General features: G+C 39.8%; 2 protein-coding genes and 1 long non-coding RNA gene across 4 annotated transcripts in view; 2 read left to right on the forward strand and 1 right to left on the reverse strand.

Moving 5' to 3' along the window:
• METTL14 (methyltransferase 14, N6-adenosine-methyltransferase non-catalytic subunit) overlaps positions 1-6,520 on the forward strand; it is a 29,474-nt gene extending 22,954 nt beyond the window's left edge. The window contains exons 10-11 of the mRNA XM_073340997.2: positions 1,096-1,306; positions 4,771-6,520. Of these exons, the coding sequence (XP_073197098.1) occupies positions 1,096-1,306; positions 4,771-5,084 (525 nt within the window). The 3' untranslated portion in view covers positions 5,085-6,520. The remainder of the gene's footprint in view (positions 1-1,095; positions 1,307-4,770) is intronic.
• Positions 6,521-10,625: 4,105 nt separating this feature from the next.
• On the forward strand, positions 10,626-21,623 carry LOC140910336 (uncharacterized). Its single transcript, XR_012158540.2, has 4 exons — positions 10,626-12,083; positions 15,589-15,638; positions 19,716-19,843; positions 20,490-21,623. It is a non-coding gene; the product is annotated as an uncharacterized LOC140910336 (long non-coding RNA).
• Positions 21,400-23,822, reverse strand: part of SEC24D (SEC24 homolog D, COPII component) — a 95,070-nt gene continuing 92,647 nt past the window's right edge. For both annotated transcript variants that reach the window (XM_073340990.2, XM_073340991.1), the window contains one exon: positions 21,400-23,548. In XM_073340990.2, the coding sequence (XP_073197091.1) occupies positions 23,408-23,548 (141 nt within the window). In that variant the 3' untranslated portion in view covers positions 21,400-23,407. The remainder of the gene's footprint in view (positions 23,549-23,822) is intronic.

Consider the following 23,822-nt stretch of genomic DNA (forward strand, 5'->3'; position numbering starts at 1 on the left):
TCTAACCTCTAGCCCTTCTGCCAAAAATCTGGAAATGATTATACACTGCGATTTTTGAGAACCATCTGGTGATGCTTAGTAAATCATTGTTTTATGATCTGAGGAAAATTTCTCATTGGAATGTAGTACTCCCAGAAACAGAACTCTGACATTAATATGCACAGCCCTCATTTCCTCTCATATCCAGTAAGGAGGTTCCCCATTTGTAGATCCTCTGTTGGTCACTTCCTACTATGTTATAGAAGGAAAAGAAACACAGTGCTTGTTTCATTTAATTCAAGCATTATACTGTTCTTTGATTCAAACTGCAGTAATCACTTTACGCTGGTTTTATTTTTTTATATACTATGGTGGCTATAGGAAGGAATTGGTGGATGGAGACCAGCTTTGTAAAAGGCATACTATGAAAAGAAATCTGTAAAGGACTGGCTGTTACACTCATTTCTATTGTTTGATCCTTTCATGGCCATAAAGGAGAAAAATTATGGAATCTTCTTTTCACAGGTTACCTTAACATCATGATTTAATATAATGTTTGTGCCAATGCATAATAAAATGAAGGAGAAACAGCACTGAGCTGTCTGACTCTGTACTGTTTGTAGCACCAGCTTGCACTGTACTGGATTCAGGAAATCTGTTTAAGGACTCTTTTCCACCTTAGACCTCTTCATGATTATGCCCTTTTAGTAGTAATCTGAAACAGTTTTAGAGTCCATAATAAATTCCTATTTCAGACCATGAATAATTTGATTTGTAGCACTGTGTGACTTTGTGAAAAGGGACCACAATCAGAAACTCTTTAAATTAGGATCTCTTTTCTCATTGTTTTAGAAGGGTTTTTGGTACCTTTTCTGTTTGTTCCATTCTTTTGGATAAGACCTTAAAAACAGTTCATATTGGGTCAGTCCTATCTGATTATCATAAAGATAGGAGTTTGCCATGTGGCTTTGCTAGAACATTTTCTACACTTTATTGTGCTGTGCACTATTCAGTTCCCAAAATCCAGAGATGATTGCATTGTACATATATGGTTTGTAATGGGCTTTAGAATCTTTCAGGATGACACCCTCCATAATTTTTTTTTGTTCTGTCTAGGAACACTGCCTTATGGGTATTAAAGGAACAGTCCGCCGTAGTACAGATGGTGACTTCATCCATGCTAATGTTGATATTGACTTAATTATCACTGAAGAGCCTGAGATTGGCAACATAGAAAAACCTGTAGAGATTTTTCACATCATTGAACACTTCTGCCTTGGAAGAAGACGCCTTCATCTTTTTGGAAGGGATAGTACAATCCGACCAGGTAGATGTTCTATTTATTTTATGAAATAAGTGAAAGTTCACTTAATCTGATTGTCCCTTCCCTTGATAACTTCCATATAAGATGGAATTTCATGAGGTCAGAAAGAAAACGTTGATACAAAATAGAATTTAGTCTAATGTACATTTATATTGCCGAGGTTTGTACTAGTCACAGACATCATGTTAACCTTAAAGAGTCCAATAAAAGGGATTTCAGTAATCCTTATCTGACTGAAGGAAGCCATGTGGCCAACAGTAAATTTTGTGGTGGTGATTCCAACATGGAGCTCATCCAGCGGGAGGACATAGGATCTATTGGGCAGAAGACTTCCACCTTGCAAACAAGATTTCCACTCTGGTGATTGTGGAGAGTGCAGGCTGTGGGGAGGTGGCGGGGAAAGTGGGGAATCATTCCATCACTTGCCATATTTGGGGAACTCTGCCAGCAGTGAAGAAGCATAGGAATTGTACCCTAGTATTAGTCGTGGGCTACTGTCATCCCCTCCTTCCCCCCCCACTACTGATCAGAATAGAAGAGGCACTTGCAAGTGCAGATTAGGGTGTGTATCTATAGATGGAACAGTATACACACAAAGAAAGGGATGTACCTTCCCCTCCTTGCTGGAGTGGTGTATGGAGGTTATTCTGTTTCTAGGGTTATAACTTCTGCTGCTGCTTATGTGGCTACCGGTGAGGGGTACAGCGACAGACCAAGAATCCAGCTTAGCACTGCTTACTAGTAAGTTGTCTTTTAAAAATGTACAGATATTTGTGTCTACTTTTAAAAATGAACAAAATGCCATAACTCCAGGTTTACAAGCTTTTTTGTACAAACTTATTCGTATAATGTGTCTGTGCTTAAACTGTTCCAAAACACTTTATACCTTTTAAAGCCATTTTGATATGTCGTTCCTCTGTTGTCAGACTTCATTTTAAAAAAGAAATAGAAGACCAAACTCCATAGCAGCTTTGGAATGTGAATGTCTTTATCATGTGCAAGGTAGAAAATAACACTCACTGCTGGTTGTAAATTCTCATCTGTGTGAATATCCTAAAGAGCTTTTTAGACAGATGTGTCCCAGGCCAGGTGATAGATTTCAAGTAAATTAAGAAAATATTTCCTTCCACATCACCAACCAAGCAATCACTAAAAAGCAGCTGAATCTGGAAAGTCTGTGGCAGCTGTTGCTTTTAGAGGGAGAGGGATGCCTTTCTTTTAACATACATCAACGTCCTCGCCAGCTATAAGTATTCTTCCTCATTATTGCTGAGCTAATGTCAGATAAAATACTTCGATTGCTATGATGGCCTTTTACACCTTGTCAGAATCATGACCTGTGTGTGGCTTCTTTCCTGAAAACTATTTTACCTTGGTTAGCCATGTGAGCTTGAATGGCATTGCCAGCAATTTGACACGTCCCTGTATTGGCTCCAAGTCTAAAACTACAACAGCCACTGCATGCCTAATCTAGAAGTTACCAGTGCATGCATCAGACCTTTTGAGGTTACTTTCAGTCTAAAATGTTGCACATTTCCTCTGTCGTGGGCCCTTCCCTTCATTGCTTTCCTGAATGAAATGCAGTTTCACTAGGAAAAACGTGTTGACTTAGAATAGAATTCGTTCTCATGCCCACTTGTTACCAAGTTTTGCAACACTAGTAGATGCTATTTTAACCTTATAAAAAGTGGATTTTGGCAGTCTAACTGGATTTGGTTTTAAAAAAGCATTGTAGTTGCCAGAGGAATGGTTACCATTCGTAAGATAAAATCAGCTGACTCCGGCTGTTACTCTCACTGAATGTTATCCCCTGGTTAATGACTGTGCTAAGATTGTGTATCCCATTAGTCTGAGCTTTGGATATTAAACAACTTGTTCAGCATAGTAACACATTTATTAAAAAGAAAATGCATATTTGCGAGGGAACTTCCAAAGCTGCGGTCTCAATTTCTATGGACTCTTTAAGTAGCTTTCTTATTAAAACAATGTGTTGTAGTAAATGGGAGTAACTAGTTTTCACTAAACTAGGGAAGTGCATTACACTATGCAGACATGTTATGCCTTGCAATTTGTAAGAGCTAAGGCTTGCTTTTATTATAAAAACAAAATTAGTCCATCTGGGATGGGAAGGAGAATGGTACAGCAACTGCAAACAGTACACTCCCAAACGTGTAGCCTGGCTTCTTCAGTAGCAAGTTACATCTATTACTAACCAGCTTCTGTTATATCTAGTCAGCCTTCCACTGTTCTCTAGATGGTGTTCTCGGTCTTAATTTAGTTTTACATGTATTTGAGGGAGAGAGAACATTGCATCCTTGAGGCTTCTTTTGATGTACTGCAGAGATTCACATAACTTCGTTAATCTCATGTTCTAGTCACCTACTGGGCTGCTTCTGTATTTTAAGCTAGTGACGGGCCCTCATGTTCTTTGGAACTGTATTGTATGCTTATTTACAATATATTTAGCTCAGTAGAATAACAGTGGCCCCTCTCTTTTGTTAGTTCAGGCAATGGCAAAAATTGGCAGAGCACACTTTTGCTCGCCAGTGATGATTAGCACTTAAGTAGCGTTTTTCATCTTCAGACTGCTTTGCAAACAACTTCTAACAAATCCTCACAACACTGATGGATGTAAACCTAACCCAGTATTTTTATTCCCTATTTTAAAATTGGGACCTGGGGGGGAGTGATGCAAAGTTTTAGCTGACCCTGGCAAAGGTCAGGAAGTTAGTATTAGAGCCTGGATTTTAATTTGTTTCTTGTTGCTAGCACTCAGTCCACTAAACCCTGTCTTTCTCATTAGTAAGTGATATTTAACTGGAAGTTCAGTTTCCAGGAATTCTCTTCAGTGGGTGAAGTACTGGACCACTTATATAGCTCATAGTGTCATGAGGTACAGTACAGACTTAAACCTGAATATCTTTCTGGTAACTTCATTTTCCCTGAGTGATATTTTGATTCTTAAGTAAATTAGTCAATTTAAGGACGATGCATTCACATACATGCCTGCTCAACCAAGTTGTTTGTAGTGTTGCTGTAGCTGTGTTTGTCCCAGGGTAGGAGAGAGACAACTTGTGTGAGGTCATATCTTTTTTTGGATCAGTTTCTGTTGATGAAAGAGAAGAGCTCTGTGGATCTTGAAAGCTTGTCTCTCTCACCAGTAGAACATGGTCTAATAAAAGATATTCCCTCACCTGCCTTGTCACTCAACCCAGTGTAAATTTCAAACTGAAATATTCACATTTCCATAAGTTGGGAACTTTTCCGTGCAGACTTCTTTTTTTAGAAGGGTTCACTGTTGGCTTCTTATAGACCTAACAAAACTGTTTTTTTCAGAAAACATTGCTATCAACTCAGAGCTTTATCCAACATCCACATGAAGATGTTAAGAAAAAACAAGTCTGTCCTTAAAGCATAAAATTCAGTTTGCTGCTCTTGCTAACTTTTTATCTTCTGTTTTTCTTTAGGCTGGCTGACTGTGGGACCCACCCTCACAAACAGCAACTTTAATGCAGAAACCTATGCCTCCTACTTCACGGCTCCAAATTCAGATCTGACTGGTTGTACAGAAGAGATTGAGCGACTTCGACCTAAATCACCACCTCCAAAATCCAAGTCGGACCGAGGAGGTGGAGCTCCTAGGGGAGGAGGAAGAGGCGGGACTTCAGCTGGCCGGGGAGAGAGAGGCAGAGAGAGGAATAGAACTAATTTCAGGGGTGAAAGGGGTGGATTCAGAGGGGGCCGCGGAGGTACCCACAGAGGAGGCTTCCCCCCACGCTGATTACATTTGCGTCATTAGTTCTCCCTCTGGTCCTATGCCTCTTCTTCTTCATATCTTTTTAGTCCTGTTTCCACCAAGATGAGTCATTCCAGGGACTCAATCCAGATGACTTTTTTTTAATTGAGTGTGCTTTCTGCAAGCAGTTCCAGATACTTTGCCTGCCCACATCTGGCACATCACCTTACTTGGCAGTTGGGATCCAGCACCTGATGGCAATGAGCTGAGAAGCCTCCTGGCAGCTTTCATTCACCAGGAAGGAGGTCAGAGCAGCCTGGGAACATCAGAAGGGGTTATCTCCCCAAGCTGTGAATAGGATTTGAAGAGGAGTCATTTGCTCTGATCTTTTCCAACTTAAAAAAAAATAAAAAATCTTTCAGCTTTTTTCTTTAATGCTTCCCTATAAACGCTGAACAGATCCCCCCCCCCCCTTACCTTTTGTGTAGGTATCAGTTTCTTTCCATTATCAATATGATGGGTCAGGACTCAGAGATGCAATTTGAATTTGCATGATGATGATACAGACTTGCATTGTATTTATGGAAGGAAAAATGGTGTGTCTGTAATAGCATTTATTTCTTCCTCCCCTATATTCATAACTAAACAGAGGAGTAATATTGAATAAATAGAGCTCTATTTTTTTCTATTTGTTTTAAATTTCCCCAGTCATTCCTGGGAGTAGTTTTGTAGTATTTTTATTTTTCACTTATATTTAAAACATTTTTATCTTTGATATTTGGACTGAAAAACCAGAAACAATTCTATGTTGTCACTTGTAATGCTTCATGGAAAGCAAAAAGTGGCAGTCATCCATATTTGTTCTAGGACTTTTGTTTACGTAGACATGCATTGATTTAACGTAGAGAATCTTGCCCTTTGCCTGTTTACTGTCTTATTTGTGATTAGGGAAAGCCAAGTTTTTATTACAAAATAAATGCAGTATGAATAATGAAACCGCCCCAGTGGAGGTAGTATTTGGGGAAAGGGGAGAAAGCCATAAAGAGGGAAAGTGCTTCCAGAGAAATCTGGATAAACTTCACCTGCAAACACAATGCTCAGAGATTGAAAAATTGTGTTCAAGCTTTGCTTTGTCAGTGGATCTTTAAATAGTAAGTGATGTGTGGATGAGAATGTCTTATAGAAAATCAGCTTCAGACTACAACTTTGAAAGAGAAAGTGATTCACCTTTATTGTAACTGTGTGGTATTTGTTTTTAGATAAGCCAGCTCTGTAAATCAGTTGTACAGTACTTGATGCCTATGAACAAATCCTGGCCCCACTGAAGTCTAAGGGATTTTGCTGTGGATTTCATCGGGACTAGAATTTGTCCCTGGGACTCTTGTACTTCTTATCTACTGAACTTTTAAATGAATGTCCTGTAAAGTGGTGAATAATGAAATTTATTTCAGTATTGTTTTTGATAAACATCTTCCCTAATATTTTCTAGAATTTTTTGGTTTTATTTAAATGTAGGTTTTATTCATTCTTCAATTTGCCTTTAAAGTTTTTATTTTGTTGGTTTTCTGCTTAGGCAATTCAGCTTTTCTTTATAAAGGAACAGAGGTTCCTATTGTGTTAATGGATGAAATCTCCCATCATTTTTTTGCTTAATGGTTTTTTTTTAAATACACACAACCTCCTCCCTCCCCCTCCTCCCCCCCGTGCTTTATAATTTGGACAGTTTACTGGACTCTGATTTTAGTAACTGTAAATGGCAATTGGTGATGGGTGAATAAATCTCTCCACTATATACATTGTACTTCTACCTGTGTCACATCTGCAAAGCTGAGGAGTGACTCGAAGTAGAAGTTGGTTGAGTTGGGGTCCTTGAATCCTTGATTTTCTAGAATATCAGTAGCTCATTTGAACATCAGTGATGCTTGCAGCGGATTGCATCTGGAACAAGCCAGAATGCTTAATAGTTGTGGGCCACAACCTTTGACTATTGTACATGCTCAACATTACAGATGGCACCCTCATGCCACTGAAAACAACTTCTGTAAGGTGAGGAGGAAAGTGATATTAACCCAGTGCTTTCTTCCTCTGATTCTTCTTCCTCATACATGCCTTCTCTACAGTTGAAGAACAAGTATTCTGGCATAAAATATGAAAGGAGCAATGAATCCTCGATACTGCACTCTAACCTAAAAATAACTCTTAAAGGAGAACTGAGATGTCTTGCTTTAGGTCAGAATGGCAGAGTTGGGAAAACTGTTTAAGATGGGAAAGCAATAAATGTCTGCTAATCGCTCCTAAGGCTTCAACTGCCTTTGGATGCACACTGCTCCCATTGATGCCAGTGAAAGTCTCATATACACATTGACAAACAAACTTGCTCCTTGTCAACTGATGATGTTGACTCTCAGGAAAATATGGATTCTTGAATGTCATCCTGGCAGTTTTCTGTGCTTCAGAGGTATACTAGGGCTGTGTGCCCTGTTGTGTCAGCACTGATGCAGAGAGACTGCGTCTCCATGTGACAAGATAGTACATTATCCATATTTGATCTATCCTTGACTGACAACATTAGTGCTTTGTGGTGATGACCTCTGTTCATGAGAAAGTGAAGCTATAACCTTTTCAGATAGGCTGTAAAAATGCCACCATTTGGTAACTTCTGATCACTATTGACCTGGGCCACACTTGCACTTGTATTCTGAAAGGAAAGGCTTTGTATCCCGTTACTAATGGCCATCCTGTCTCTTGATAGGAGCATTTTCACAGGAGAGGGGTGATGATTACACTTAGCCAATTATGGACATCAGGTGAGTCTTTTATCTAACATATTTAGCTAATTCGAGCACTTCCCATTCTTGAAGACGGAACCAAACAGAACGTTCTCCATTTCAAATTTTGTCACGTGCTTAATGCCACCTTTCTTATTTCTGCAGCATATTCTAGTATAGCTGCTTAGTTCTCGTCCTGTCTGTCTGTTCAGGAAGTTACTTATAAAGTGTGGTCTTCAAAGTTCTATTTGTGCAGCAAGCAAAGGATTTGACAATGACATGGGCTAGCCTATTGGGACAGCTGAACATACTGCTTCAAAAGAATTTTAAAACTCAATCGACTAATTTTCTGTGTAAAACTAGCCATCTTGAGTCTTTTTTGCTCTCATATACTGTCACGTAATAAATTTGTTGAAATGTTAAATGTACTGTTAAATTGTTTGAAAAAATGGAAAATGTTTTCAGAATGTCTTTCCATGAAATAGTATACCATTAGCACTGCCTGGTTATGTATAACTTAGCATCCCTTGTAGGCCACGTATCTAACGCAATTCATGTATTTCTACAGTGATTGCTAGTGATCTTCCAAAGGTTCTAGTACTTGTGGAAACTTAGGATATGTCTCTTTGGTTCTTTATGTGAAGGTACTGGTGGATGTAGGATGTTTGTAGGAATTTGAGGTTTGTAGGAAGCCCTTAGTCATCATTTTGTGAATATTGTAAATTTTGTCAGTTTATGTTGATGGAAGTCAAGGAAATGCACCAATGAAAGAACGGTTTTGGCCAGTCATAGTGCAGGTGGTGAGAGAGTTCTATGGACCAGCCACAGTGCAGAGAGCTCTGTAGGCATGCCAGCTCTTTGAACTTTGACTAGGATTGGTTGGTTTTTCTCAGCCCTTATGTAGGAGTTGGAAGGCGTATTCTGTGACAATGGGGTTCTTGTCTCTCTCCATAGTTATATCATTATTATAAACAAGTATAACAGGAACCTCATGTACACAGTCAAGTGAAAACTTAAAAATCTAAAACTGCTGAAATAAGATTTAAGTTTGTGAAACAGACAATAGCACATTTAAAGAGAGATTGTATAGTCTGCCCCTAATACTTATTCCAATCCATTACGCACCTGGAACCTTTTATGTGCAGGGTACTACCTTAAAGTAGGAACACCTGATCTCCAGCCTTGACCTTCTGGGGTTTATTTATTACTTTCCAGCTTTCAAAAAATCTCTAAAGTTTAGAAGCATTTTGGTTCTTTAAGATCCAAACACTGTTAATGTATTCATATTCCTTGCAAGGGATTGGAGTCTGATCCTATCTTTAAGGTAACTTTGAATACACTTAGAATCATAGAATATTAGGGTTGGAAGGGACCTCAGGAGGTCATCTAGTCCAACCCCCAATTTTTGCCCCAGATCCCAAATGGCCCCCTCAAGGATTGAACTCTCAACCCTGGGTTTAGCAGGCCAATGCTCAAACCACTGAGCTATCCCTCCCCTCCACTTGAGAGGGTTAAATGGCATTCAATCCAACTGCAGTGAATATTTTTTTTTTCACTAGCAACCACATTGGATCCCAATGAAGAAATTTAATTCATCAAGATTCTTCCATTGGCTTTAGTGACCTTTAATTTCAAAGGATTAAATACAATGTTAGGAAAACTGTGGCTAGGGGATAGGAAATGTCCATTCATGATTGTATCAAGAACACTCTGAAAGTCTTCATTTTGTTATGGTACAAGCATCTGTCTGTCAGTTTTGTTCTTTTTTTGACCCATTATGATGTATTCTTGTAGGGATAATTAGAGTAAATAAAAGCACTTAATAAATGACACCACCTATTTTTGTATACAGTAACAACTGTTCACAAAAAAAAGAAAAAAAGTTTGTATGCTGAGAAACTGCACCAAATTTTAGCCAGGTAGGATATTCTAGTAAGGATCTGGAGTTTTAGTTATAATCAAAAAGATGTAGAAGAGCCTATTAAAGATTGTTTAAAATGTCCAGAAAGTTACCTGGTATCTCTGAAGTATAAGTGGGCTTTTATTAGTCTGATTATTTTTGGTGGTAGGTGGTATTTTAGTGATACCTATAGTTAAGGTTGGCCAGCGTTTTCTATTGTACGATCTTGTTTGCAGTTACATGTAACTTTGCCAGAGTTAAACTGTTATGGCTGAAAATTCCCATCTGCTTTGTTGAGAACCTCTCACAACTTCGTTCTGTGGAACAAGGACTTGAAATGTGTCCGGTTGGTCGTCCTGGTGTCAGGGTGGGATGTCCGTTTGCCCTTCTGTTACAGAAATGTTTGCATGTGGCCAAGTTATAGGCCTTTGAAAAATCTGTATATGTTCAATAGAGACTTGTTAGAGTTTGACAGCTAAATTCTCTGATCATGCTCCAGCCCCTCACAGCTTCTACATGCCGACTGGAGTGTGCATGTGCCTTCCCCATAGAGTTATTGAACATGCTCCATCACAGGGCTGCAGCAGCTGAATAGGACTCTCTTTTCAATTGTCCTGCTGGAGGGAGAATGGAAACTTTTTTCCCTGTGCGCTCAATGCCTTCCCTTCTGGGGGTGTGGTTAGTGAGGAGGAGGAGGAGGAGTTGGCCTGATTGACTGTAGAAAAGTGAGGGGGCAGGCAGGGGTAGAAGCTGGCAAGGGGTAGAGCTGAGGAACAGGTGCTGGAAAGGGAAGAGTGACAGGAACAGAGGGGGATAGAAACAAAGGGGAGAAAACTGAGCTGGGGGGAGAATAGGAGTGGCAGGGACTGTAGCAGAGCAGGAGTCAGGCATGGGGGTGATGAGTAGAAGCCGGGAGGGATAGTCACAGGGGAAAATTGGGGAGTGGGGTGGGTAGGAGCTGAAAGGGAGAAGGAGGTGGAAGGAGAGGGATGGGGTGGAAGGGTCTGTAACCACTAAAGCACGCTCCCCTACAGGACCTGGAAAGGAATCCATTTTCCCTGAGTCTCAACATTCTTTGTCTAGCAAACAGGTGTGAAACCCACTATCGAAGTATGTTTCCATCCCACTCTAATGGCAGGTACCCATGGTAGTAGGTAACTTCTGTACTACACGACACGCCCAACAAAGAAAGTAACAGAACACCACTAGCCATCACCTTCAGCCCCCAACTAAAACCTCTCCAACGCATCATCAAGGATCTACAACCTATCCTGAAGGACGACCCATCACTCTCACAGATCTTGGGAGACAAGCCAGTCCTTGCTTCCCAGACAGCCCCCCAACCTGAAGCAAATACTCACCAGCAACCACATACCATACAACAAAAACACTAACCCAGGAACCTATCCTTGCAACAAAGCCCGTTGCCAACTGTGTCCACATATCTATTCACGGTACACCATCACAGGGCCTAATAACATCAGCCACACTATCAGAGGCTCATTCACCTGCGCATCTACCAATGTGATAATATGCTATCGTGTGCCAGCAATGCCCCTTTGCCATGTACGTTGGCCAAACTGGACAGTCTCTACGTAAAAGAATAAATGGACACAAATCAGAGATCAAGAATTATAACATTCAAAAACCAGTCGGAGAACACGTCAATCTCTTTAGTCACTCGATAACAGACCTAAAAGTGGCAATTCTTCAACAAAAAATCTTCAGAAACGGACTCCAACAAGAGACTGCTGAATTGGAATTAATTTGCAAACTGGATACAATTAACTTAGGCTTGAATAAAGACTGGGAGTGGATGTGTCATTCCACAAAGTAAAACTATTTCCCCATGTTTATTGCTTCCTCCCCACCCCCCACTGTTCCTCACACGTTCTTGTCAACTGCTGGAAATGGCCCACCTTGATTATCACTACAAAAGGTTCCCCCTGCCCCCCTCTCCTGCTGGTAATAGCTCACCTTACCTGACAACTCTCTTGTTACAGTCTGTATGGTAACACCCATTGTTTCGTGTTCTCTGTGTATAAAATCTCCCCCGCTGTATTTTCCACTACATGCATCTGATGAAGTGAGCAGTAGCTCACGAAAGCTTATGCTCAAATAAATTTGTTAGTCTCTAAGGTGCCACAAGTACTCCTTTTCTTTTTGCGGATACAGGCTAACACGGCTGCTACTCTGAAATAGGTCAAAAGTGTTAACATACCTTTGTCACTGTCCAGCATTAAACAAAGTCTAGGGTTTGGTATACAGAGACCTCAGCCTACCAAGGCAAACCAACCATTACAAATCCTTCTAACTTTTTATTACAGATACAGAGGAGGAGGAAAAACAGTTAAAGCATCTGACGTGAAGTGTTAGGTAAGGCTTTCATTTTAACAACCTTTCTTGTCCCTTTTCCCTTTAGCTGGAGAGAATTATAAGGGGTGGGGGGAAACCTTGTCTGGCTGTCTCTTAGATAGTATTAAAGGTCATAATTTTCCTTTTGGGGAAAAGAGAAGTTGATTGAGATGGACAGGTACTGTTGCTGCTGTTAGACTGATCCCATTTCATTTCAGATGATGACTGGGGACTCAGCTTGAGCTGATAGGGATGGCTACATGTCATCTGAATCCCTGTGCTTGATCTGGTCAAGGCGTCCTTTAGTATTAGGATGAAGAAGGGAGATGGTGGGGGTGATAGCCGTGATGGTGAAGCTCACTCCAGTAGCCTCTGTCTGTCCTTACCCTCCCGAAGTCTCTTCCTTTAAGGACCCACAAAGCAAATGGCAGATGGAATAGCTCACTTCCTCAATATTATGTCTACCAATTAGGCCTAATATCTGCCACACGAATTTTGGTTAACTATTTCTGGTTCCACATCTCCTGTTTTTAGTAAGCATAATTTTAAGCATAATTATTATCAATATGGCCTTTTTTGTTTGGGTTAATTTTGTCTGTCTGGTTCTCCTGTGCCTGTTTATAACATTATTGAAAGCAACTTAACTTACTTTCCATTACCATTTGGTATTATAGTTATTGTAACACCTTATGAACTTTGATATACTTTTTACAGTTGAGCTAACAATTAATGAAAATGTGTTGGCCCAGTAACCAGAACGCTATCCCTCTTTTTTATGAACTAATTTTTCCTAGGATTGGATATTTGTTCATAAAATCATATTTATAAAGAAAAACCTTAACTATATAAAGGAAAATGGGCGGGGGGAGTACTTGGTTATATTTCAAGGTTTGCAAATTCCTTATCTCAAAACTGGCATTTACAAATCTTAGTTGATTACATATTAAACTTTCCAGATGTTAAAGCGAAGAACTTACAACTCACTTTATTTGTAGCTTAAACAAAACTTAAAATTGCAGCTGTTATATGTCTGTAGAATGTTTTAGAACAAACCAGCTTTTATCACGTCTTTGGCTGTATGCCCAGAATGGGCAAAGATGAAAAAAACTCCCCCTTTTTTGCTGCTTACACAGTTAAAGCTGTACATTTATACAAACCATGAACATTTTATGCATTAGTAGTTAAACTTGCTCATTTGTAGCCCTGATGGCATTTTTTCCTCAAGTGTGTTGTTGCCTCCTTTAAAAAGAAGCAAAAAATTGTTCTTTCAGAACCACTTTTGCATTCATGAGTTATTTGCAACACCCAAAGTTGTCAAAAACAAAACTTAAAAAAAAAAAAAAAAAATCACCAAGTTCGGTGTTGAAAGAGCCCTCTGTTTTGGTGGTTTGAGATTTTTTTTACCATCAATGTGACAGCAGCCTTATATTAAGTTGGTATTTTGTTAACCAGGGGGGTTACCTAAGATGTTGTTTTAGGAAAGGTTTGCTTTAATGACTTGACTTTCAACAATTTAAAACACTATTTTTGCAACTTTTGCTTTTTCTTAAAAATACTTTTAAGTATTATTTACCACAACGCACCTCATCTCCTAAGAGTCTGTGTGGTGAAGATAAATTCATTAATGGGTCATTAAGAATTTAGATACCATAGAATAGCCTATGAGGAAATTAATAACTTTGTATTCAGTGCAGGGCTTGGATGGTGTGTAATACATAAGACCTGGGGCCACACACACCATGAATGTTGAGGATAAAAAGAAACCCTGGATGATGATCCATTAATTGAACAGTGTTCATGCTGTGCACTTGAATGAGGCAGGAATCCTGGGGGGCCAGGGGAAGAGTGCGATCCTGTAATTATAGACAGTCATAATGCGCATACACACAAGGGGGCCAAGTTTAGGTCTCACAGGCAACCTTAATTCTGGCACTGCCTAACTTCTGAGTGCTTGACTTTGCAGCCTTAAACTTCTGTTAATGTAGCGCTTGTGGGTGTTCAATGCTATATTAAAGAATAGTATCCACAGTTTTCACCTGGATATATGAGCATATATGGCTTTGTTCCATCAATTGGTGAACAACTGTAAAGTTTACCATAACCCAATACCCCGGTTCTGGGCCTACGTTGCCAGGGGCTGGATGCCTTTTTGGTTCCCTTCTGGAGCAAGGTAAGGATTTTTTCCCTCCTCCCTTGGATATTGAGGTTCCAAGGCAATGTCAGGACAGTCTAATGTAAACTTTTTAAATAGACCCCTTTAGCCCAGTTTCTTTAAGATTTAGTGCATCTGGTCAAGTGTTGTTAATCTCTCCTCATGCAGCAGCCATTCCACGATTAGGGGTATGGAACGGCTGCCATAAGAGGAGAGATTATTAAGACTGGGACTTTTTAGCTTGGAAAAGAGACGACTAAGGGGGGATATGGTAGAGGTCTATAAAATCATGACTGGTGTGGAGAAAGTAAATAAGGAAGTGTTATTTACTCCTTCTCATAACACAAGAACTAGGGGACACCAAATGAAATTAGTAGGCAGTAGGTTTAAAACAAACAAAAGGAAGTATTTTTTCATGATGCACAGTCAACCTGTGGAACTCCTTGCCAGAGGATGTTGTGAAGGCCAAGACTATAACAGGGTTAGAACTAGATAAGTTCATGGAGGATTGGTCCATCAATGGTTGTTCGCCGGGATGGACAGGGATGGTGTCCCTAACCTCTGTTTGTCAGAAGCTGGGAATGGGTGACAAGGGATGGATCACTTGATAATTACCTGTTCTGTTCATTCCTTCTGGGCACCTGGCATTGGCCCCTCTTGGAAGCCAAAATACTAGGCTAGATGGACCTTTGGTCTGACCCAGTTTGGCCATTCTAATGTATGTAACGGACTGTGTGGCCAAGGCCTGTTCTATGCTATATCCTAGACTTTTCTCCAGCTCTGGAAAGTTCATTAGGAGGTAAAAACAAGAGCTCCTTAGCATTCAGATTTATGCCACTTCAATCACCGGGGACCTTCCTAAATGGGCATCTGTCCTTAATTCATACATTGGGTATGCAGAGGCCTCTTAAAAATCTTATTTTTGACTTCAGCTGTCTTGGGTTGCTGATCTGACCATTAACTACAGTCTCTTTAGGGGTGGGGTTTTGTTTACCCCAGCAGTCTATCCCAGCTCAGCACTGCTTTGCTTTCTTCATCCATTTTGCTGAGAAAACTAGTGTGCTACTTGACAGGACTCAGGTTCTTTCTACAGTGGAAGCGGTACTGTGAAAGATACAGGTGAGTTAAAAGCATAGGTGTGACTTGGATGGTTCTAGTGCTTTGAAAACCACTTTTGACTTGCTGATAAAGCCATGCTATAGTAGATTAACATTGGTTATAGGGGGGTTAGTCCATAGCATCTTTTGATCACAACTTATGGGGTTTCATTTTTTTTCTTACGCAGGAGAAAAATCCACAGCTTAGCAAAATAAACCTTCTGTCAAAGGTTTCTTCCATGTTTTGTTTCACATTAAAAACTTCATTTGTCTTTAGTGGTCGTATGCTTGCGTGGCAGAAGAATGTTTTGACCATCAAGTTTAAAGGTAAGTAAATCTTATACTTATCTACTACTATGTCAACATTATAATTCTGTAATTATTTTGTATTTATTAGGATGGGGAAGTGTTATATACAAAGGAAAACTTCTTCCCAATAATTCAGTTGCTCCACAGCTGTCTTTTTTCATTCCACCTTTTTGTCCACTTTCATTAGTGCATAAATGTTTGCTCTGAAAATGTTTCCGTTGGTGAGAAGGTCCATAAATATGTGGCTGATGGAAAGTGTCTGGCTAGCACAGCATATGTAATAAGATGAGGAAGAGTTTATTCTCCATCATTCCTTCCATTGTCAACAAGTCTTTCCCACATGGGTGTGGAGGGCGGGAGACAAGTATAGACATGTATGCTCTGTGATGAAACATGAAATGTTTTTTCTTATACATTCTTTAATGAAAGCCTCGAATACCCGTATAATGCTGTTGCTTCTGATAGAAGAATTCCACTTGAATTCTGAATAATGCTTCGCATTAATTAAAACACTTTACAAATATTAATTGAATTGATACTGCAGACACAGAAAACAAGGTATTCAGAATGTTTTGGGCAGTGGTTAGCATACTCAAGCTTCAGGTATTGTAACCAGTACACTGGCTGCTTTTATGAACACCAAATTGTGGCACAGACAAGTTTAGCTGCAGCATCTGTGTGTCTTCCTTTGGGCTTGAACCTGCAGGATGCTGAGCAATCAGCCACCTGCTTAACCTGAAGTACATGAACAGTCCCATTGACTCCAATGGAATTGTGTATGTGGTTAAGTGCTTTGCTGGATCAGGGCCAGAGCGTTGAATATCTTGCCAGATCAAGTCCTGTATCAGCATCACATCCTTGTCTCTTACTGTGCAAGATAGTGATGAAAGGTGTATTACTGGTCCAATGAGAGCCCCGCCTTATTTTGAAACATATTGTGAAACATTGCTTCCTGTCCTCATCCACCAAACATACTCTTTCTCCTCCTTCGCAGCTTCTCTTCAAGCAATCTCACCTCCCTCTTCTACTTATAAATAATCCCACACCTTTCCTTCTACGAGCTGTTAACCAGTCTTGTTTTGTTTAGATTCTAAACTTATTTGGGGATCAGAACATGTCTTACTCTATTTGTAAAAGGGTATGTAGTCTTAGTGCTATGTAAATTATTTTAAACTTAGGCCTGGTCTGTACAGTTTTTATACCAGTATTAACTGTTGGGTGTGGGGCTTTTTTTTACTGATATAGTTATGTATCCACCATAGAGGTTGTACTGGTAAAAAGGTACATTGGTATATCCCCTTATTCCCCTTACCCTGTAAAAAAATAAGCTATACCGATATAAGCACTTTTAAATCAATACAACTATGTCCACACTCAGGGGTAATGTACTACTTTACCTATACTTGTGCCGTTAAAGCAGTACAACTTCTGTCTGTAGACAAGGGCTGAGAGGTGACTGAGGCCTGATCTACACTACACAGTTAGGTCGACGTAAGGCAGCTTACATTGACCTAATTGTCAGTGTCTACAGTACAGCCTTGCTCCTGCTGATGTAAGTGCCTTACTACTAGACCTCCAAAAGAGGTGTAGGTCTTATGTCAGTGTAGTTTAAGATGATAGTGTCTGTGTAGACACTGTGCTACTTGGGCTGTTGGCTGTCTTGCCAATTTCACAGCAGGAGCTGTGAGATTGACAAGAAAGCCTAGTAGTTAGAGCCCAGCTGCCCCCTCTTCCCTGGAGAGCCAGGCAGCTGGACCCTGCTCCTGGCTGGGAGCAGTGAGAAGCCCAGGCAGCTTCCCTCCCCCTCACTCTCTTGCTCCCAGCTGGGAACCTTGGCTGTCTTGTCAATTTCATGGCTCTGGCCTGAAGCTGTGAAACTGACAAGGCTGCATGGCTCCTGGCAGGGGCAGCGGGCTGGGAGCCTGTGGAGAGCCAGGCTCCTGGCAGGTAGCTGCCAGTGGAGCTGAGACACCGGGCTCTCGGCTCCCCACACTGTCCCTATTAGGTCAGTGTAAGTGCTCCTAGTGAGGATGCACACCACTGATCCAAGGACAGTGTGTGGACATGCACCACTGCAGCAATTACTCTTCTTATTTAAAATGTATTTCTTCTTCTTTTCTATTTTGCTCTGTCAAATCTTAAGTCATTTTAAGATGAAGATTTGTCTGTTCTCTCTTTACTTTCCAAAGGAGCCAGAACCCAGCTCTTGAACTCCCGCACAGAAATGATACTCTCATGGGCAAAAAAGTGGATCCCGTCCTGCTTCTCTTGAACTCACTTGCAAACCTCCCACTGCCTTTCAATAAGAGAAGCAGGCTATGGCTACGTTTGCCTATGCAAATATTTTATTTTTCAAACGATTGTTGCGCAAGTGCAAACAAGATTATAGCCCCTAATGTCAAGTAAAAAGCTCTCTAGAATTTGCTTTTATTAGATAATAATTGCGGCTCCTTCATGCACTGAATTATAGCTTTGTAGCTGCTGTTGTGCTGGTGATGGTGGCAGGCCAGACAGAGAGACCCAGGTTTCACTGAACTGCCATTTCAGACTAATTCACAGAAGCTGGTGGCTTTATCTATATAAAACCTAAACAATTTATGTATTAGCCATCTGAAATATCCCTGGGGCAAATGAGTTCCCAATATTTAACTTTTTTTTAAAAAAAAATCAAGATTTGACTTGGGGAAAATGTGAAGCTTTGTCTAAGTGAGTAGTTATTGTGCTAAAAGCAGTTGCATGGAACTTGTCAATGTGTTAATTAGGATAGACTAGGTTATGTGCCTTTTTGTTTCATAAATAGAGAAGTGTTTGAATGAAATAGCCCTGTGTACAGCCTTTTAGTAGCTTTCATTAAGGTAAAACAAACAAAATGTCTTGTCTGGAGAGCAATTCTATATAAAGTAATAAAACCTATACTTGAAAAGTGATTCTTGAAATTGTAAGGCAGCTAAGGAAACTGTTTCTCTTTTTTATAAATAGTTTAACGTTGGCTTATATTGTGAGCTTTGCACAGTAAATTAGTCAGTAACACCACCTAGTGGAATAGAAATGAAACTTCAGTTATACTTCTATATTAACAAAAAGAAAAGGAGTACTTGTGGCACCTTCGAGACTGACCAATCCTCTAAGATGCCACAAGTCCTCCTTTTCTTTTTGCGAATACAGACCAACACGGCTGCTACTCTGAAACTTCTATATTACTTTTGAGTTGTCCTCACCTTTACAGGTTACTTTGGTGCATTAAGTGGCACCAAATTGTCAAAATAAGATTGGGAGCATATTATGCTAGATGCTGCAAACAGCTCCTGTGTCAAAGTTTATTCAATCTGCATAGACCAAAAAAAAAAAAAGGGGGGGGGTAGTAAGGGCTGAGGCAAAGGTATAGCGACTTTCCCAATGTCACATAGCAAAGCGAGTATTAGAACAATGTTACTGTTCTGTTCCACATGTGTGATACTTATATTGTATATGCACAGCATGAGGATTTACTACCTTAGTCTAGTTACAGAGACTATAAACGAGAGCACTTTATAAATGAAGGTTACATTTCACAGCTGCCTCTCTCTCTCAAGGCCTTTTGGCAGAGACAAATCATCCTTAATGATACTATATGAAGATCTGAGCCCATTTAACAGTACGTGTAGTGGATTTATTCTAGGGTCGTGCCCCATTAGCCATTGCTCTGTCTCAGTTCAGTTGGTTGACTAGTTTATAGCTAAAACCGGAACACACAGAATTTGACACTATTCTTAGCCACAGACACTACTAGAAATAAACACTTTGGAGATGTGGGGGTTTCAATCTTAACATAGGACAGAAGGATTCTCAAACTTGTTTTCATATGGTGAACCATCCTAAAAGATAGGAATTGGGCTTGTACTCTTTTTTTTATATAAAAAAACTAAACAAATTTGCTGGTCGTCTTTAAACTCAGGTCTTGTTCAGTCTGAAATACTCTTTTGGGACCACAGAACTAGTGAACTGATATCACAAGAGGATGAAAGCTAAGCAAATGAGATGGGAAGAGGGTAATCAATGTTTACATTTGTTAGTTCCAGTTTTTGAATTAAATAGATGTTCTCTCTCTGTACACAGCATCTAATGATGACTTGGGCTAAAGGACTCATTCAGTATCCCACCATCTTCAGTTAAAGTGAGATCTCTCAATATACTGAAGCTGTCCTGCAGCAAAGCCTGGAAAGACTAGACTTGATATGTCCAAGGTAAGTGTGTGGGTTCTCCCCCTCCTGCTTGAGATAAAATACCTTCAGGCTGCCTTTTACACAAAGGAGTTTTTTAAAAAGTCTACAAGACTAACACTTCAAAAAATCCTTGTGGGTCCTCTTTAATAGAGAGAGAACTGTGTAGCCCAGCTCCCCTAATCTGCCTGAGCTACCCACAGCAATTTTTTATTAGGAAAATAATGCATTTTTAGCTGCCTTCATGCAGTTTAGCAGCTAAGAACAAGGAGACTCAGCAATCCACCATCAACTGGTCTGCAACTGCCTATGTTAATATAGTATACGGTGAATTCATGGCGGAGCTGAGGGCCTTGTTCACCATTCTGTGATGATGACTGACTTCAGTAAAATGAACTTTTTAAAAGCCAGGTGGTATTTGAAGATACTACTTCTAATACAGGGTGACTGATCTCTTCCAAGTGTATTACTGATATCGTATATGTACAGCATCTGGATTTACTACCTCAGACTAGTAGAGACCATAAATAACTTTCTCCATTTATAAAGTGCTCTTTCATCTTAAAGCTGCCTCTCTTGTTCAAGGCCTTTTAGCAGAGGCAGGCCATCCCTAATGATATTATATGAACATCTTAGTCCTTGTGACAGTTTTTTCTTCCTCTGTCTGCAGACAGCCTGAAATCATGGACCTGAGGAGTGAACCAGCATCATCTGTCTATGTAAGTATATGGCTCTTGTTACTGTAATATCTATGGGTCTCTTGACACATCTGCTGAAATGGGAGAAACCTGAAGTGTAAGTGACAGGTCATAAGAAGTCTGTGGCTGAGCCAGGAATTGAACCAAGCTCTTCTGACTCCTTCTCCAATCCTATAGCCACTAAACTGCCCCCTACATCCTTTACAGTGGCAAATTCATCCCTACATGACAACCAAGATCTGCTATACTTTGGTGCTGCTAGAAATAAAGTTCAAATGCTACCCCATAAATAATTCTGCCTAGTGTAAGCATTTGCAAAGTCCAGAAACTACTGTTGCCAGAATATGTGAGAAGGCAATAAAATCCTAAAGTGAAATAAGTTTATAGTTCCAAATGTTAGTGATTTGCCTAGTTTTCCTGATACCCACTTAAGTCTGTTTCTACTAACTTCAATGGGAGCAATATTAGACCACAGCTTGAGTGCCTTTGCAATTTCTGCAGTGCAGTATAAAGTGCTATATAAAGTGCAGTAGTTTTCAGTCACTGCTTCCCTAGAACTGGTACCAGAGATGACTCATCGCAACCAAATTCCCAGATGTCTTTACAAAACTCTTCCATACTTGAAACTAATAACCAGTGAGCCCAGTTTAGTTCCCATCACACCTAAAGTCCAGTTCAGGTACTGGCAAACAAAAACTTCTACAGCTCCAGTCCCTTGTACTGTCAATAGCTGTATTAGTTGGTACGAGACAGTTTGCACACTGCCAGTTGAACAAAGCCCCTTAAGTGTGTTTTCAGTTCACATGCTGAAGACACCTAGCCTCTTACACGGTGATATACCAAATCTGCAACTGAGCATATGACAACAAATGAACATTCACACACAGTAATGATATTTAATGAACATTTGTTTACATTTTTAAAAAAGTTGCTGGTGTAATTCATAATATATGCTGACTTGGAATGGCAACAAATCTTTCTCCTCCAAATTCCCATCTATCTTGGTGAAGAAATATCAGCTCTAGTTCCCAGTTTAATTTAGTTTAGTGTCCTTTTGTAGTACCCCCATTTGATCAAGAGAGCTTTGAACTCTTTACAACCACTTTACATGATCTTCTAATTCACTTGATGTGCTAAAACATTTCTTAAAAGGCACAATTTTTTGCAGGCTTCTGAAGTCTCTCCTCTACACTTTGAAGGCTATTTGCTTTCCTTTCACTGTTTGGAAAGAAAGAGTTCCAAAATTCTCATACGTTGTCAAGACAAGCTCTGAAGGTGAGATTTATCATCATGTTCTCATCTTGTGTGAATGCAAACAGTTTGATATAAGGAAACTATCTAATCAACAGAACTCTTAAAGCAAACTGCCTTTTAATCTTCCAAACGCTGCCTTTAATATCAATATTAATATCAGTCAGTGATCTAGCTTTTTTTAAAGCAATAACTGTCTTAATATATTTGAGTTAGATGGTCACAGAAATACACAACTAATATGTAAATAAATTATGTTGCTTCCATCCTATGTGACCTTTGGTTAAAACAAGTGCTAACTGTTCTTGGAGTTTCAGAAAAGAAAAATTTGCAACACAACTCTGGTCTGAATATTTGTCTAAGTTAAAAGCTATGAATATTCCACTTGGTAAATAACCTAATTCAGTATAGTTAGATTACAATCTTTAACAGTTAAGGTTTCAGACCTAGAAACTTTTTTTATAGACCAACACTAGTGTGTTGAAGACACACTAGTAAATGACTTGCTTTATATTGACTACAGCTAAGTACAACAAAAGTTACCCTGGATTTGGTGGGTACACTTATTACTATGCTACCCTTCCCTTCTTTCACTGTAGTTTCTATGGGCCAAGTTCTGTATCTCCTGAGCATGATGAGAAGCCAAAGAGACCAGCTGTAGGTAGACTTCTTGCTTCTGTATCCTTGATTATCCACACATGGATGTAGACCATTGCACCATGCCTCACTTACATACAGAGCCAGTTCATCTCCACAAGACTTCAGTCATGACCCTGTGTAATTTTTAAAGCCTTCCCTGTTCAACAGCAAGGATGTCATGTGCAAAGTTAGCCTAGCTCCCCATTACTATTGCACTCCCATGGTAAACATGCTTATAGCTCTGCAACTGGTTAAACAGAAGTAGTTCAGAGTGTGACACTTTTCTTTAATAGCACCATGATTTGTGAGATTGAGATGGGTGCTTTTCTTGAGATGAACCAGCTGCCTGAACAACATGCTTCATTGTGGTACATGTAGAAAGTAAGCCAAAATTAGCCCTTGATAGTTTGCCTCTGTAGAAGTAAATATTTGCATTTGTCAGGGAAAGAATTACTTTGCTGTGTGCTTCATTAGGGACCATATAGATGATCCCAACTGCTCAACACAATATATGGTGACAACCAGAAAAGGAACAGGGCCCCATGGAAGCCCACTTGAACAATGTTATTGCAAACTGGATATTTAACTGTTTGCCCTCACTTGCAAATTTTTCCATGTTTAAGAGACCTGATTAAATATCAAAATGTAAAACTAGTTTTTTCCTCAATTATAGTACACTTTATATGAAAAAACCCAGAGTAGATAACTGAGGACATTGGAATGTTCTGTGAATTATATTCAGGAAATATGCCTTCATCTGTCAATTAGAAACAGACACTCTTTAAAGCCCCTCCCAAAAGATTTATACCTGAGTGCAGAATTTCCTACATATTAATAGGTAAACTAGATACTCTGAAAATAAGCACTAATATGTGAAATTAGAAACTGTACAAAAATAGCATAGGAAAAGCTTAGTTAAGCACCATTTGGAGTTAGTCACCAAATGGAAGGTCTCTCATACTTCATCAGATATTCCTTGCATTGGTATGTCAAGCTTCCTTTAGTTGAGCAACTGACAGATCTCTTTATGGACACAGCATAGGAAATCGACATAAGAAGCTCCTCCGTAAAGACTTTTGTCTTCCACCAGGTATTGTCGGAAAAGCATTTCTGCCTGTTCCCGTTGCTTTGCTATTAGCAGCTGGAATGAGAAATACTGATTATTCAGGATACAGCAAGGGTTTGCTTTGCTTTATACGCAAATTAGCTGAGCACTGCCAAGTATACTACTTCACTTCACTTCCACAGGGTCAGTAACTCATGGAAACTGATCTAGTTAGCTAAAAATAGCAGTGAGGACATAGCAGCACATGGGAGCCCATACTGCTACATCTTCCCTGCTTTTGTGAGCTAGCTAGATCAGTTGGTTACATCTGTACTGTGTCTATGCTGAAGCTCATGTAGACGTACCCATG

Source organism: Lepidochelys kempii, chromosome 4 (assembly GCF_965140285.1).
Source record: "Lepidochelys kempii isolate rLepKem1 chromosome 4, rLepKem1.hap1, whole genome shotgun sequence".
NCBI classification, from domain to species: Eukaryota; Metazoa; Chordata; order Testudines; family Cheloniidae; genus Lepidochelys; species Lepidochelys kempii.